This window comes from Atractosteus spatula, chromosome 3 (assembly GCF_055471065.1).
Source record: "Atractosteus spatula isolate fAtrSpa1 chromosome 3, fAtrSpa1.hap1, whole genome shotgun sequence".
NCBI lineage: Eukaryota > Metazoa > Chordata > Actinopteri > Semionotiformes > Lepisosteidae > Atractosteus > Atractosteus spatula.
Window position 1 is genome coordinate 65,224,927 of NC_142708.1, and position 17,153 is coordinate 65,242,079.

At 53.9% G+C, this 17,153-nt stretch overlaps 1 protein-coding gene across 1 annotated transcript; it reads left to right on the plus strand.

The window, feature by feature from the left end:
• Positions 1-964: 964 nt before the first annotated feature.
• ap4m1 (adaptor related protein complex 4 subunit mu 1) lies at positions 965-17,046 on the plus strand. The gene is made up of 16 exons (XM_088911960.1): positions 965-1,041; positions 1,307-1,368; positions 2,355-2,443; positions 3,255-3,361; positions 8,442-8,538; positions 8,889-8,999; positions 9,697-9,777; positions 9,947-10,009; positions 10,127-10,193; positions 10,436-10,489; positions 10,821-10,927; positions 12,129-12,220; positions 14,140-14,184; positions 15,003-15,053; positions 15,137-15,254; positions 15,794-17,046. The coding sequence occupies exons 2-16, from the start codon at positions 1,311-1,313 to the stop codon at positions 15,983-15,985; spliced, it is 1,332 nt and encodes a 443-aa protein (XP_088768086.1). The 5' UTR covers positions 965-1,041; positions 1,307-1,310; the 3' UTR covers positions 15,986-17,046.
• Positions 17,047-17,153: the final 107 nt, after the last annotated feature.

Genomic DNA, 17,153 nt, shown 5'->3' on the forward strand with positions numbered 1-17,153 from the left:
AGTGGCGCGAAAGCCTTGGAAGCTGGGATGGCAGCCAATCAGAGAATCGGGCACCGCCTCTGGCGCGAAAAATGTTAAAAACAAAGCTGGAAGTGGGGGGGGGAAGATGGGTGTAACAAAGAGAAAAACGGGATAGAAATTATGATAAGATTGGGATAAATTCTTATAGCGCAAGTATACTTGTAAATTGTATTTTAAGTATTTAGGATATGATACCTAGAACGGAACACAAAATGTACAGTTAATATACATATATTTCTTCCACCCCCGTGCCATTGTACAAATATCCCAATGGACTCGTCCTTCACGGAACAGGCTTTTTGGCGCCAAACCTTTTTTCCCCTTATCCTGTAAGCAGTGAATTAATGGCAACTGCTGTCACAGGTGGGCTACCCGTCTGTGGACTCTCACATTGTAAATAACGCCGCTACGTGTTAATAAAACACCCGTGTAACTAAAACAAGGCACTAAAAACTATACATTGTTGTTATAAAAATGAGCCAGTTGAAAGTAGAGTAGTTTATTGCCATATGTACACGTACATTGGAATTCTTAATCACGCTGATCTCTCGGGACATACACAGTACAACAGACAACACCACACAATCTAGACAACAGGAACAATAAATGTGTTGTGGCACTTTTGTTCTGTTAAACCACTCTGTCGGTCGACAGCACAGATCAATGATTTTTAAACTAAATTGCGTCTAACTGTAAATTCACACCCGAAGAAAACCATTTTTCCTGTTTTGTGCTGTGTAACGCCTAACCGGATAACCCCCTACCACACAGCGCGCCGGATGGGAAGAGGGGAGGACGGTCAGGTGACACCTTCGAGTCCTGCCATTGGCTGAATGTATCCAATCACAGTGACGGCCGGGCAGCGATGGGCCAATGACAAGCGGTCAGGCGTGTGTCTTACTGTGTTTTGGCAGATCGCCGGCTGTGTTCAGTTTCGGTACCCAGGCAGACTTCAGCCGTCTGCGGCACTGTGGTCACTCGAGAGTCGGCAGTTTGGAGGCGGCCTCCACAAGCTGTTAGGTATTACCGTTTGTCAGATCTTAAAATCTGTCCTGATAGATCTGTACATAGCTTTGTGTTGTTGCAGCGATGTTGATGCCATTGTACCGCTATGTCTCATAACTGCAGTGTTAGAAAGCAGTGTGAAGGAAAAAGACAACATATTCAGTCATTTGTAAAACCAGACTTGTTGCACAGTCCTATAAATGTCTTTAGCTGTTCTAAACGCCCGCTCCGAGGCCTCGCGTTGTTCTGTTATCATTAATTCGATGTGTGCTTGTTACAGCGGTATGATCTCCCAGGTGTTCATCTTGTCTGCCAAGGGGGATCACCTGATTTATAAAGACTGTATCCTTTTTGACACTGTCAATAACCAGAACCCCGCTCAGGGACCTGTCTGTCTCTCCCTGAAGACACCTCTCTGACCTGTCTGTCTCTCTGGGTTGTGTCTGTCTCTCCCTGAAGACCTCTCTCTGACCTGTCTGTGTCTCTGGGTTGTTCCTGTTTCTGTGACCTGTCTGTGTCTCTGGGTTGTCCCTGTCTCTCTGACCTGTCTGTCTCTCTGGGTCGTCTCTGTCTCGCCCTGAAGACCTCTCTCTAACCTGTCTGTCTCTCTGGGTCCGTGTCTGTCTCTCTGACCTGTCTGTCTCCCTGGGTCCATGTCTGTCTCACTCTTAAGAACTCTCTCTGACCTGTCTGTCTCTTTGGGTTGTCTCTATCTCTCTGACCTGTCTGTCTATCTGGGTCGTGTCTGTCTCTCCCTGAAGACCTCTTTCTGACCTGTCTGTGTCTCTGGGTCGTGTCTGTCTCTCTGACCTGTCTGTGTCTCTGCGTCGTGTCTGTCTCTCTGGATTGTCCCTGTCTCTCTGACCTCTCTGTCTCTCTGGGTTGTGTCTGTCTCTCCCTGAAGACCTCTCCCTGACCTGTCTGTGTCTCTGGGTTGTGTCTGTCTCTCTGACCGGTCTGTGTCTCTGGGTTGTGTCTGTCTCTCTGGGTCATCTCTGTCTCTCCCTGAAGACCTCTCTCTGACCTGTCTGTGTCTCTGAATTGTCCCTGTCTCTTTGACCTGTTTTTCTCTCTGGGTCATCTCTGTCTCACCCTGAAGACCTCTCCCTGCAATTTCTTTACTTTGTGTTGTTTTGCTTACATTCTTGTTTGTGTGGGACGATTCCTCCGCTCTGTATCTGCTTTGTGGAGCTCTCCTTTCCCCACGAGCTTGCTTGTGGAATACCGGTGTGTTCGGCAATGTTAACCGGCTCTGTGGTTGCTTTGGTACCGCGGACCGATGCCAGCCAAACCGCCCGAGACTGGCACTCCTTGACTGATGATGTCAGCAGGTCGCGGGGAGGCGGGCAGTGATGTCGTCGGCGTTTTCTACGAGAAGGTGACGGCGTTGCCTGGAGACCAGCCTCCCGTTGTCATGGTAGCAGTCCTCTGACTCTTATTGCTGTAATTGTCCAAGCGCCGGGCGTGCGCTTCTGCAGGTCCTGTCTGCCCACAGGGCCTAGACTGGGTGGTGGTCACGAGTGAGTGAGACTGGTATTTATCTTTCACTTGCCTGTGACCAGGCTGTTGTTCTCACAGCCCCCTTTGCCTCTGCCTCCTCTCTCAAAGTCGTTCCTCCTGTCAGTTTGTGGGCGTGGACCTGTTGGCTCATCGCCTGTGTGAGCTCGGGACACGTGTTCTCTCTCGAGCATGTGGGAGAGGTGAGGAGTGTGTCCTGTCACCCGTTATCATCAGCTGAGTTTAGGGGCGGCCCCTGCTGCACAAGGGCTTCTTATTTCTACATTCTGGCTACACTATTGTTGTGGTCCCTTGTGGGTAACTTGTTAAATTTAAGTAATGATCTGCAAGCAGATGCCGGGAGTTTCTTTAATGGAGCACATTGCCTGATTAACTGATGCCTCCCTTCCAAGAGCTCCTGGTTTTTTAAACCAGTGTTGAGGTTGACCTATAACACTGGAGGCCCAAGGAAGAGTGATGCAGGGTCTGGCTCCACCACTGGGGGGCGCTGTCTGATCTGTGTGAAGAGTGTGGCTCTGGTCCTGCCCCCGCCTTGACAGCAGCCTCAGGAGGCTCAGCCTCCCCCAGCGATGTCACTGCAGACTCTCCTCTGAGCCACAGGGGCCCAGGGCCGTAGACTGCAGTGACTGCTGGTGTGTTTGGGGGTGCAGGACCATCAAGTGGAATAAGAAGAGAGACCCTGCCCCCATGTGCGTCTGTTTCTCTTCTAGAGTCACGAGGGGCTGCACTTCATTCACATCCGACAGGGGGGGCTCTACTTTGTGGCCACAACAACTGCCAACCTGTCGCCCTTCACTGTCATCGAGTTCCTGAACAGGTGATCTGATCTGGTGTGTGCGTGTGTGCGTGTGTGTACAGAGACGGAGCAGTGATGGTGCGGGGGGTGTGTGGGTGTGGGTGTGGGTGTGGGTGTGTGTACAGAGACGGAGCAGTGATGGTGCGGGGGGTGTGTGGGTGTGGGTGTGGGTGTGGGTGTGTGTACAGAGACGGAGCAGTGATGGTGTGGGTGTGGGTGTGGGTGTGTGTACAGAGACGGAGCAGTGATGGTGCGGGGGGTGTGTGCGTGTGTGCGTGTGCAGAGACGGAGCAGTGATGGTGTGGGTGTGGGTGTGGGTGTGTGTACAGAGACGGAGCAGTGATGGTGCGGGGGGTGTGTGGGTGTGGGTGTGGGTGTGGGTGTGGGTGTGTGTACAGAGACGGAGCAGTGATGGTGCGGGGGGTGTGTGGGTGTGGGTGTGGGTGTGGGTGTGTGTACAGAGACGGAGCAGTGATGGTGCGGGGGGTGTGTGGGTGTGGGTGTGGGTGTGTGTGTGGGTGTGTGTACAGAGACGGAGCAGTGATGGTGTGGGGGGTGTGTGGGGGGTGTGTGGGTGTGGGTGTGTGTACAGAGACGGAGCAGTGATGGTGCGGGGGGTGTGTGGGGGGTGTGTGGGTGTGTGTACAGAGACGGAGCAGTGATGGTGTGGGTGTGGGTGTGGGTGTGTGTACAGAGACGGAGCAGTGATGGTGTGGGTGTGGGTGTGGGTGTGTGTACAGAGACGGAGCAGTGATGGTGTGGGTGTGGGTGTGGGTGTGTGTACAGAGACGGAGCAGTGATGGTGCGGGGGGTGTGTGGGGGGTGTGTGGGTGTGGGTGTGTGTACAGAGACGGAGCAGTGATGGTGCGGGGGGTGTGTGGGTGTGGGTGTGTGTACAGAGACGGAGCAGTGATGGTGTGGGGGGTGTGTGGGTGTGTGTACAGAGACGGAGCAGTGATGGTGTGGGTGTGGGTGTGGGTGTGTGTAGAGAGACGGAGCAGTGATGGTGTGGGTGTGGGTGTGTGTACAGAGACGGAGCAGTGATGGTGCGGGGGGTGTGTGGGTGTGGGTGTGGGTGTGGGTGTGTGTACAGAGACGGAGCAGTGATGGTGCGGGGGGTGTGTGCGTGTGTGTGGGTGTGTGTGTACAGAGACGGAGCAGTGATGGTGCGGGGGGTGTGTGGGTGTGGGTGTGTGTACAGAGACGGAGCAGTGATGGTGCGGGGGGTGTGTGGGTGTGGGTGTGTGTACAGAGACGGAGCAGTGATGGTGCGGGGGGTGTGTGGGGGGTGTGTGGGTGTGTGTACAGAGACGGAGCAGTGATGGTGTGGGGGGTGTGTGGGTGTGGGTGTGTGTGTGGGTGTGTGTACAGAGACGGAGCAGTGATGGTGTGGGGGGTGTGTGGGTGTGGGTGTGTGTGTGGGTGTGTGTACAGAGACGGAGCAGTGATGGTGTGGGTGTGGGTGTGTGTACAGAGACGGAGCAGTGATGGTGCGGGGGGTGTGTGGGTGTGGGTGTGTGTACAGAGACGGAGCAGTGATGGTGCGGGGGGTGTGTGGGTGTGGGTGTGGGTGTGGGTGTGTGTACAGAGACGGAGCAGTGATGGTGTGGGTGTGGGTGTGGGTGTGTGTACAGAGACGGAGCAGTGATGGTGCGGGGGGTGTGTGGGTGTGGGTGTGGGTGTGTGTACAGAGACGGAGCAGTGATGGTGCGGGGGGTGTGTGGGTGTGGGTGTGGGTGTGGGTGTGTGTACAGAGACGGAGCAGTGATGGTGCGGGGGGTGTGTGGGTGTGGGTGTGTGTGTGTGTACAGAGACGGAGCAGTGATGGTGCGGGGGGTGTGTGGGTGTGCGTGTGCGTGTGTGTACAGAGACGGAGCAGTGATGGTGCGGGGGGTGTGTGGGTGTGGGTGTGTGTACAGAGACGGAGCAGTGATGGTGCGGGGGGTGTGTGGGTGTGGGTGTGTGTACAGAGACGGAGCAGTGATGGTGCGGGGGGTGTGTGGGTGTGGGTGTGGGTGTGGGTGTGTGTACAGAGACGGAGCAGTGATGGTGCGGGGGGTGTGTGGGTGTGGGTGTGGGTGTGTGTACAGAGACGGAGCAGTGATGGTGTGGGGGGTGTGTGGGTGTGGGTGTGGGTGTGGGTGTGTGTACAGAGACGGAGCAGTGATGGTGCGGGGGGTGTGTGGGTGTGGGTGTGGGTGTGTGTACAGAGACGGAGCAGTGATGGTGCGGGGGGTGTGTGGGTGTGGGTGTGGGTGTGGGTGTGGGTGTGTGTACAGAGACGGAGCAGTGATGGTGCGGGGGGTGTGTGGGTGTGGGTGTGGGTGTGGGTGTGTGTACAGAGACGGAGCAGTGATGGTGCGGGGGGTGTGTGGGTGTGGGTGTGGGTGTGTGTACAGAGACGGAGCAGTGATGGTGTGGGTGTGGGTGTGTGTACAGAGACGGAGCAGTGATGGTGTGGGGGGTGTGTGGGTGTGGGTGTGGGTGTGTGTACAGAGACGGAGCAGTGATGGTGCAGGGGGTGTGTGGGTGTGGGTGTGGGTGTGGGTACAGAGACGGAGCAGTGATGGTGCGGGGGGTGTGTGGGTGTGGGTGTGGGTGTGTGTACAGAGACGGAGCAGTGATGGTGCGGGGGGTGTGTGGGTGTGGGTGTGGGTGTGTGTACAGAGACGGAGCAGTGATGGTGCGGGGGGTGTGTGGGTGTGGGTGTGGGTGTGTGTACAGAGACGGAGCAGTGATGGTGCGGGGGGTGTGTGGGTGTGGGTGTGTGTACAGAGACGGAGCAGTGATGGTGTGGGTGTGGGTGTGTGTACAGAGACGGAGCAGTGATGGTGCGGGGGGTGTGTGGGTGTGGGTGTGGGTGTGTGTACAGAGACGGAGCAGTGATGGTGCTGGGGGGTGTGTGGGTGTGGGTGTGGGTGTGGGTGTGTGTACAGAGACGGAGCAGTGATGGTGTGGGGGGTGTGTGGGTGTGGGTGTGGGTGTGTGTACAGAGACGGAGCAGTGATGGTGCGGGGGGTGTGTGGGTGTGGGTGTGTGTACAGAGAAGGAGCAGTGATGGTGCGGGGGGTGTGTGGGTGTGGGTGTGTGTACAGAGACGGAGCAGTGATGGTGCGGGGGGTGTGTGGGTGTGGGTGTGGGTGTGGGTGTGTGTGTGGGTGTGTGTACAGAGACGGAGCAGTGATGGTGTGGGGGGTGTGTGGGTGTGGGTGTGTGTACAGAGAAGGAGCAGTGATGGTGCGGGGGGTGTGTGGGTGTGGGTGTGTGTACAGAGACGGAGCAGTGATGGTGCGGGGGGTGTGTGGGTGTGGGTGTGGGTGTGTGTGTGGGTGTGTGTACAGAGACGGAGCAGTGATGGTGTGGGTGTGGGTGTGGGTGTGTGTACAGAGACGGAGCAGTGATGGTGCGGGGGGTGTGTGGGTGTGGGTGTGGGTGTGGGTGTGTGTACAGAGACGGAGCAGTGATGGTGTGGGTGTGGGTGTGGGTGTGTGTACAGAGACGGAGCAGTGATGGTGCGGGGGGTGTGTGGGTGTGGGTGTGGGTGTGGGTACAGAGACGGAGCAGTGATGGTGCGGGGGGTGTGTGGGTGTGGGTGTGGGTGTGTGTACAGAGACGGAGCAGTGATGGTGCGGGGGGTGTGTGGGTGCGGGTGTGGGTGTGTGTACAGAGACGGAGCAGTGATGGTGCGGGGGGTGTGTGGGTGTGGGTGTGGGTGTGTGTACAGAGACGGAGCAGTGATGGTGTGGGGGGTGTGTGGGGGGTGTGTGGGTGTGTGGGTGTGTGTACAGAGACGGAGCAGTGATGGTGTGGGTGTGGGTGTGGGTGTGTGTACAGAGACGGAGCAGTGATGGTGTGGGGGGTGTGTGGGTGTGGGTGTGGGTGTGTGTACAGAGACGGAGCAGTGATGGTGCGGGGGGTGTGTGGGTGTGGGTGTGGGTGTGGGTGTGTGTGTACAGAGACGGAGCAGTGATGGTGCGGGGGGTGTGTGGGTGTGGGTGTGGGTGTGGGTGTGTGTACAGAGACGGAGCAGTGATGGTGCGGGGGGTGTGTGGGTGTGGGTGTGGGTGTGGGTGTGGGTGTGTGTACAGAGACGGAGCAGTGATGGTGCGGGGGGTGTGTGGGTGTGGGTGTGGGTGTGTGTGTGGGTGTGTGTACAGAGACGGAGCAGTGATGGTGTGGGTGTGGGTGTGTGTACAGAGACGGAGCAGTGATGGTGCAGGGGGTGTGTGGGTGTGGGTGTGTGTACAGAGACGGAGCAGTGATGGTGTGGGTGTGGGTGTGGGTGTGTGTACAGAGACGGAGCAGTGATGGTGTGGGTGTGGGTGTGGGTGTGGGTGTGTGTACAGAGACGGAGCAGTGATGGTGTGGGGGGTGTGTGGGTGTGGGTGTGGGTGTGTGTACAGAGACGGAGCAGTGATGGTGCGGGGGGTGTGTGGGGGGTGTGTGGGTGTGGGTGTGTGTACAGAGACGGAGCAGTGATGGTGCGGGGGGTGTGTGGGTGTGGGTGTGGGTGTGTGTACAGAGACGGAGCAGTGATGGTGCGGGGGGTGTGTGGGTGTGGGTGTGTGTACAGAGACGGAGCAGTGATGGTGTGGGTGTGGGTGTGGGTGTGTGTACAGAGACGGAGCAGTGATGGTGTGGGGGGTGTGTGGGTGTGGGTGTGGGTGTGTGTACAGAGACGGAGCAGTGATGGTGCGGGGGGTGTGTGGGTGTGGGTGTGGGTGTGGGTGTGGGTGTGTGTACAGAGACGGAGCAGTGATGGTGCGGGGGGTGTGTGGGTGTGGGTGTGTGTACAGAGACGGAGCAGTGATGGTGCGGGGGGTGTGTGGGGGGTGTGTGGGTGTGGGTGTGTGTACAGAGACGGAGCAGTGATGGTGCGGGGGGTGTGTGGGTGTGGGTGTGGGTGTGTGTACAGAGACGGAGCAGTGATGGTGCGGGGGGTGTGTGGGTGTGGGTGTGGGTGTGGGTGTGTGTACAGAGACGGAGCAGTGATGGTGCGGGGGGTGTGTGGGTGTGGGTGTGGGTGTGGGTGTGGGTGTGGGTGTGGGTGTGTGTACAGAGACGGAGCAGTGATGGTGCTGGGGGGGTGTTTGTGTTGCAGGCTGGCAGCCCTGATTAAAGACTACTGTGGCTCCCTGTCGGAGAAGTCAGTCAGGATGAACTTCGCCCTGATATATGAGCTCCTAGACGAGATGCTGGTGAGGAGATGTGGTTAAACACACACCACACAGAGAGCGCACAAAGACACACAGAATGATTTTTTTTTACCAAGAATTGACAGTCTTACTCTTTAACTGGACAGTCTTGAGAGCAGGGTGCAGAACTGTCTGTTTGCCTGGGATTCATTCTGCAGCTAATGTTTCCAGCTGAATTTATCCTCCTCGCTCTTGACCAACTGGGTTTGAGAGTTTTCACTGTTGTTGTGTCACAGTTGTGTTATGCAGTTGTTGATCCTGTATAAGAAAGACTTTTGCCTTTACCACGCTTAGTATAGATAACTGTGGTTGCTGTGTGTGTGGTATGACTTTCTCTTGCCCCTGGCTTTCAGGACTACGGGTATATCCAGACCTCCTCCACCGACATCCTGAAGAACTTCATTCAGACAGAGGCAGTCAGTGCCAAGCCATTCAGCCTGTTCGACCTCAGCAACGTGGGGCTGGTACAGCATCGCCTTTGGTCCCACACTCTCCGTCTCTGTCTCCTGTCATTCTCCCTCTGTCTGCCTGTCTCACTTTCCCTGTCTCTCTCTTTTATGTTACTCCCTCTCCCTGTCTGCCAGTCTCACTCTCTCTCCCTGTCTGCCAGTCTCACTCTCTCTCCCGTCTCACTGTTACTCCCTCTCCCTGTCTGCCTGTCTCACTCTCCCCTGTCTCACTGTTACTCCCTCTCCCTGTCTGCCTGTCTCACTCTCTCCCCTGTCTCACTGTTACTCCCTCTCCCTGTCTGCCAGTCTCACTCTCTCTCCTGTCTCACTGTTACTCCCTCTCCCTGTCTGCCTGTCTCACTCTCCCCTGTCTCACTGTTACTCCCTCTCCCTGTCTGCCTGTCTCACTCTCTCCCCTGTCTCACTGTTACTCCCTCTCCCTGTCTGCCAGTCTCACTCTCTCCCCTGTCTCACTGTTACTCCCTCTCCCTGTCTGCCTGTCTCACTCCCTCTCCCTGTCTGCCTGTCTCACTCTCTCCCCTGTCTCACTGTTACTCCCTCTCCCTGTCTGCCAGTCTCACTCTCTCCCCTGTCTCACTGTTACTCCCTCTCCCTGTCTGCCTGTCTCACTCTCTCCCCTGTCTCACTGTTACACCCTCTCCCTGTCTGCCTGTCTCACTCCCTCTCCCTGTCTGCCTGTCTCTCTCTCTAGTTTGGTGCGGACACTCAGCAGAGTAAAGTTGCTCCCAGTGCTGCAGCCAGCCGGCCCATACTGACCACCAGGGGAGAGCAGGTTAGTCACACCAAGCTGTCGAGGCACTGCAGACCAACAGCCAGCGCGTCAGTCTGTCCAATCAGTGTGTCAACATGTCAGTCTCTCCAGCCAGCAAGCGCGTCAGTCTCTCCAGCCAGCCAGTGCATCAGTGAGGCTGGTTGTTATTCTCCAGTTTCTATCTCTTCAGGGAGGGAAGGACGAGATCTTCGTGGACGTGATCGAAAGACTGACAGTTATCATCGGGTCAAACGTGAGCTGCCTGTCTTTAAAACGACTGAACATTTTTGCTCTCTCTTCTATACAGAATAGACAGTATGTCCCCTGTCGCTCTCATTCCCCTTTCTCCCTGTCCCTCTGTCTCTCCCAGGGGGTGCTGATGAAGGCAGACATACAGGGAGAGATCAGGGTGAAGAGTTTCCTGCCCTCCTGTTCAGGTGAGACTCCTACCCCCCTACCAGTGTGCTCTAACTCCTGCTGTGATCATGTCTGCGTGGCCAGAGCTGTGTGTTTATAACAGCAGCTGTAATGAAAGGCAGTCGCTGTGGTTGCTGATCAGATTCATGGCCCTAGAATTGTTGCTGAATGTACTGTAATAGACACTCCTATCCTGTCCCTGCTGCTGCCCGGGTTCTGCCACTGCTCAGACGTCTCATGTCTCCTTCTCTCCCCCGTGCAGAGATGCGCATCGGCCTGAACGAGGAGTTTAGTATTGGGAAGTCCCAGCTGCGTGGTGAGTGTACCCCGCTCTTCCCCGTTGGAGGTGGGCGTGTCAGGGCTGGAGGCCAGCCCGTCTCAAGCTGCTCCCAGGTAGAGCAGTAATAGCAGCTCTTCCAGCCACAACCTTAAAAGCAGCACACTGGTTTTCTTTAGAGACCTGTTCTTCTGAGCTTGACTCATGCTCCTTTCTCTCTAGCCTGCCACTCTGCCCTCAACTCTCCTCTCGCCTCTCACTCTGACCTCGACTTGCTGTCCTGTCTCTTGCCTCTCTCACTCGGAGCTTGACTCGTTCACCTGTCCCTCTCTTGCTGGGCCCTTGACTAGATCTCCCCTTTCGCTCGCAGGGTATGGAGCAGCAGTGCGTGTGGATGAGTGCAGTTTCCACGAGTCCGTCAAGCTGGACGAGTTCGACAGCTACAGGATTCTGAAAGTCACCCCTAGCCAGGGAGAGGTACTGCGAGACACATGCACACACAAAGTTGGACACTGGGAACAGGAAGCCCTGAATAATCCAGGCAGCCCAGACACGCAACCTCCCAACACAACGTAGAGTAACCAGATACATTCTGGCCTTTAAGGGAATATACAGACAAGCTGAAGGAACAAAGATTGAGGAGACCTATATCCACCTCCTCAGAGGCTTTGATAAAGTCAACCCAGTGGACTGAATGAATACTGAAATATAAACCTCAGGACACAAGTGGTAACTATATGTGGAAGTGCTCTTATAATCGAGAACTGGAGGCACTTTTTTACACAAAGGATTATGGGTGTGTGAAACGAGCTACCCCATGCATGGGCAGTGCGATGGCTCTGTGGCTAAGTATCTGCTCCTGTGGCTGGAAGGTTGCCGGTTCGTTTCCCGCGGCCTGCAGAGGAATCTTACTCCATTGGTCCCCTGAGCAAGGCCCTTAACCCCAACTGCTCCAGGGGCGTTGTATAAGTGGCTGACCCTGAACTCTGACCCCAAACTTCTCTCCCTGTCTGTGTATCTCATGGAGAACAAGTTGGGGTATACAAAAAGACAAATTCCTAATACAATAAATTGTATATGGCCAATCTTATCTGATCTGATCTTATCTTATGTTGTTGAAGCCGATACCCTGGTGTTTGTCTGGGATCAGTGAACGGCTGCAACAGAGCAGAGGGATCTGGGGGTGTTGAGGTTTTGTCAGACTGCTGAGAGCAGCATCTGAACACTCCAAAATTGAAACTAAATCTAGACACGGTTATTAGAGAAATGGGCTTTACCTGCAGCGTGGTGTTTCTCTCCTTATATAAGAGCACTGAGCAGGACAGAGGTAGTCTCAGGTAAGACAAACACTAAGGTTATTCTGAGAGCCTGAAACATCAGATCAGATATTACTGGGGACTTGATACTCCTATTGGTTGTTGTGTCACCACGATAGATACAGTTTAAGACTTGACACCTGGCCAAACAGGATCTGCTGTTGGCATCAAGAAAATAAGGTCTAAAACAGGAAAGTGGAATTGCTGATGTTAAAAACAAAGGAGGGAGGGAAGGACTGAAACACTGGGTTGGTCCACCCTCTCCAGGTCTACAGCCCCTAAGGGAAAGATCTGCTACGGGCTGGATGGGCTGAGCCACCCCTCTCGTTTGTCATGCGTTCGCTCTGTTTCTCAAACCGCAGCAAACAGTGATGCAGTACCAGCTGTGTGACGACCTGCCCTCCTCACCCCCCTTCAGGCTCTTCCCCACGCTGGAGAGAGACCCCAGCGGCAGGTACGCATCCTCTTTTAGTGGACGTTATATCTTGTGCCCCTTGGAGTAGACAAGTGGCCGCTTGGAGAAAACTCTTCATTGCTCGCTGTCCCCCGGTCATCATTGCCTGGCCATAGCTACCGCCACAGCTCCTAGCTCACCAGTGACAGACAGTGGAGGAGATCCACGTCCTGTTGAGAATGGTCATCATTCATACACGTGATATAAATTTGTACCAGGTGACGTGTGACAGAAATCAGAGAAACCACTGGCAGGTCTAACTCCATGTCTGCATTAGAGGAATAAGCCTCAGTTCTGTTACATACAAGGTTATGGTTAAGGAAGCAATAATTACAACTAGAGGATTAATAATGTTGCAGTAAGATTGCAAGGGATAGTGCCCTCCTTAAGTACTGTGGAGGTGAAGTTGAAATGGCTGTTTTTGTTGTATAAAGTAACAGATTTAAGATGAAAAAATGAATATTGTGGTATAGAATGTCTCCTTTAGGTTTCTGTGCATACATGTTTTAATATTTTAGATTATTACCATTTTTGTGTTCCATTAATTAGTTAACTAATTGGTGGACTACCTCAGGGATCTGCATGAAGACCAGTGTTGTTCCCAAGAACAGAGCTGTGTGGATTAGCTAAAAAAACTGTTCATGTTTGTAGACGATTTACCCAACTACAAGATTTAGCAAACACTGGTAGCTGCTCAAGATCTTCAGAAGGATTTGACTCAAATTCTGGATGGAAAAGGCACATACCTGTCAGATAACACTGAATGTAGACACACCAGTAAAAACACAGCCTACAGCTATGAAACAGGAAATGCTAGACTAGAAGAGGCAACTGAGAGCCTACAGGCTATTGAGCTGCATCAGAAATATCAGGCTCACCTGCTAATTAATGCCTCTGATAGAGCAGGTCTGGTGCCACAGCCAGGCAGAAGAGAGAGCACAGGTCCAGCAGGGATGAAACGGTCAATTGATTATCCAAGTTGTTTTTGAACCCTTCTCTTTTTGGAATCGGCATTTTCATTGTATCTTGACTCAAGGCTACCCCAAATATCCCTTTTATTGGAGTGTGTGTGGGAGGGGCATTTAAGGCTGCTCTGCACAGGGGGCGCTTTTGAGCAGCACACCCCAGCTACCTACGACCCGATCTTGCTGATTTAGCCAATTGTGCATCAGCCGATCACACCTGGGTAATGACAGACTGGAAGCAGTGTGTCTAGGACCAAGATGGACTCTGGTTTAAGACAATAATAATAATTACAATTATTGCTTACACTTATATAGCGCTTTTCTGAACACTCCACTCAAAGCGCTTTACAGGTAATGGGGATCCCCTCCACCACCACCAATGTGCAGCCCCACCTGGATGATGCGACGGCAGCCATAGTGCGCCAGAACGCTCACCCCACACCAGCTATCAGTGGGGAGGAGAGCAGAGTAATGAAGCCAATTCATAGATGGGGATTATTAGGAGGCCATGATTGGTAAGGGCTAATGGGAAAGCTGGCCAGGACGCCGGGGTTACACCCCTACTCCTTTCGAGAAACGCCCTGGGATTTTTAATGACCACAGAGAGTCAGGACCTCGGTTTTACGTCTCATCCGAAGGACGGCACCTGTTTACAGTATAGTGTCCCCGACACTACACTGGGGACCTACTGTACACTACATTAGGACCCACATGGGCCACAGGGTGAGCGCCACCTGCTGGCCCCACTAACACCTCTTCCAGCAGCAACCTTAGTTGTTCCCAGGAGGTCTCCCATCCAGGTACTGACCAGGCTCACACCTGCTCAGCTTCAGTGGGTTGCCCGTTGTAAGTTGCAGGGTGATATAGCTGCTGGCAAGACGTCAGTTTAGAGGTGGCTCCCAGTTCAAATAGACAAGCTTGTAGGACTCATGGATCCTGTTTCTGTCTTTACAGACTGCTAGTTTACCTCAAGCTCAGATGTGATCTGCCTCCGAAGAGGTGAGTGTCAATGTGTCCCTCTGCTGTAATCTGCTGTATCGGTAAACCCACACTACTAGTCCTGCTGCAGCTGTCCGCTTTCAGATCCCATGGAGAAACTCCAAATTCCTGCAGGAAGATCTGCAGTAAGGGCTTGTTAAAGACAAAGCATTGCTAAATGATCCCCAAGAAACAGAATGAACCTCGCTGAAGTGCTGGCAAACCCCACCTTGAAGTGAACAAGTCTGACGAAGGCTGCTCCCGGTCTGAGCGACACCTGCAGACGATGTGTTCCAGGAGACGTGCGTGGAAGACCACGTCAGGGAGGCGCGTCGCTCGATCCGTCACTGCCAGTGGCAGAGGGCAGTGTGTCCCGCGGGGGCCAGGACAGCACGTGGCTCTGGTCTCTCTCGCTCTGTGGCGGGCCTCTTTCCCTTGTCCACTTGTGGTTTCACACCCAGCCTTCGCTGTGTTCTGGGATGACCAGCCCCAGTTCACTCACAGTTGGTCTCAAGCTATTGTGCCCCCAGCAAACTCTGCGTGACTGCTGCCAAGTAACCCTGGGCTCAGCACCCCCTTTCTCAGCTCGGGTTAACAGCGAGGGAACCCTTTCCTGGCGGGATGTACTATACACTGAGGACTGCATGGTTTCCCTGAAGATGCATCTCGGGCAGCGCGGCGTGTTTGTGATTCACCGCTGCTGGTGCTGCTGCGATCTTGTGTGGCAAAGCGCAGGCAGTGCGTGGAAACTGGGGGAGAACTGGTGTGCTGTGCCGTTACTGTACCAGTTCAGAAAGGCTGGAAGCACACTGAAGTAGTGTTCCTCTGTGATTTTTCAGCGCAGCCCTCGGCGTGGTGGTCACTGTGCCTGTGCCCAAAGGCTCCCTGAGGTAAGAATTCCTCCCTTGTCTCCCTGTCCTATCCCCTCTCTTCTTCCTGCTCCATCCCCCCCTCCTGATGCTCTCTCTCCCAGCCTGTCCCAGGAGCTCAGCAGTCCTGACCAGAGTGCCGAACTGCAGCTGAGCAAGAAGGCTGTGATCTGGGAGATCCCCCGCTTCCCCGGGGGGACACAGCTGTCTGCAGTGTTCAAGGTGAGAGGGGTGGTGCTGGGTAGGGGGCTGCTCTGCATTTACTTGCTGTTCTTGAGAGCCAGAGAATATTTCATGTCTTGAACAGTATTGAAAACCCTGAAAGAAACAGGCCAACGTCAACCCAGGGGACTTCCTTAAGCCCAGTGTTGACAGGGACACAGGTACATGAATGGAAACAGTTTTGGACTTTTTAAGGACACAAAATATGAGGCACTTGTTTACACATAGTGCTGTGGAGGTGTGGATGAAGCTGTTGAGGGTCACTATGCAAGATCCTGTAGGAAGAGACGTGATGGTATTGTAGAATAGATATTTGGGATGCAAGCTTTTTGGACTTGATCACGCGGAATCAGGGTCCTAACTGCCATTAGGGGTTTGTTGACTCGGGCCTCCCTACATCCCTCCTCTGTTCAGCTGGGGCTGCACTTGTGCATCTATGGGGGACAAGAGGGTCCTGTCCTGAATGTGGAAAGTTCTATGTGATCTCCTGGGATGGTTAAGCTCCTAGTAACCAAACACTCTGTGCTCTTCCCTCTCAGCTGGAAGTGCCAGGCCTGAGCCCCGCCTCGCTGCAGGAAGTAGGTCCGGTCAGCCTGTCCTTCGAGCTGCCGAAGCACACCTGCACTGGCCTGCAGATCCGCTTCCTCCGCCTATCCCGCGGCGCGCCCTCCCTGCCTCAGCGCTGGGTCCGCTACGTGACGCACTCCGACTCCTACACCATCCGCCTGTGAGCCTGGGGACCAGCCTGCCACATGGGGGCTCATCTTCTCCTCCTTCAGAGCGGGCAAGGGCACGTGCCGAGAGGCAGGGGGAAGTGACAGCACATGCGTTTGAATGCGGTCAGACCACTGCAAGACACAAGGCTCCAGGCACCCCTGCAGGCTGACCTGGTCATCCTTCTCTTCCAGCTGCTGTCCAGACACTTTCTTGCAGAGCTACAGAATATTCTTCAGGAACTACCCACACACCCCTTCACTCCTGGAACAAACCTTTATAGAAGCAGGTGCCATCACTGTCCATGACAGCCTGGAGAACAACCCCACTGAAGAGGACAGGGACAGCTGAAGGGGTCCTGCAGTCTTCCTCTGGAAGCAGAGCGACAGCGGGCGGCGGGTGTGTAATACTATTGAGAGGTTCTAGTCAGAGTAGCTTGAACTGGGAACTCACCAGCAAATACACTGCAGCAGGCCTTTCACCTCTCTGTGGATGGACAGAACTTCATCTTTTTCAGTCGTAATTACTGTAGTATCCAGTGTTTTTGAAGTGTTCTAAGAAGTAACTCGGAGTCCAGTTGTTTTTCCTTTGCAATAAAGGAGAGGGTAACCGGAAACCCGCTAATGATCCCAGTTGGGCATCATAGGAGCAGACGGTTGGCCTTAATGAAGTCAGCTGCCAGGGGAAAAACTGTTGTGTGATGGGCATGGTCAGGATTCCCCCAGTTGTCTACTGCTCCAGACAGAAACTAAGGACACAGGGCTGGAAAGACCAGATAAAGTCGTCAGACAAATAGTCATTCTACACCTGGGTGACATTCTTCCATAGAATTTAAAAACCTTAACACTTCCTGTAATCAACAGGGAGAGGTAAAGGATGCCTTGTGAAGTCACACATTAATGCCTACTGAGGTATATTATTCCAAACAAGTGAAGTGGCCTACCTCTTCTGAACTGTATGAAATGAAAACATAGTATATATATTGTACAATAAAAGCATAAACATGACATTTGCTTAAGGTAAATGAAAATTAAACACCTCAAATGTCAAAAGCTGAGAATACTCATTCCTAATGCAGCTTATAGCAGAATTTTGTCCATTTCTGCCACTGTTGTAACCTTGAGTCATCTTTATAACAGCATTCAGGTGCCTTGTGCCGTGATGCCACACTGCTCTGTAAGGGTT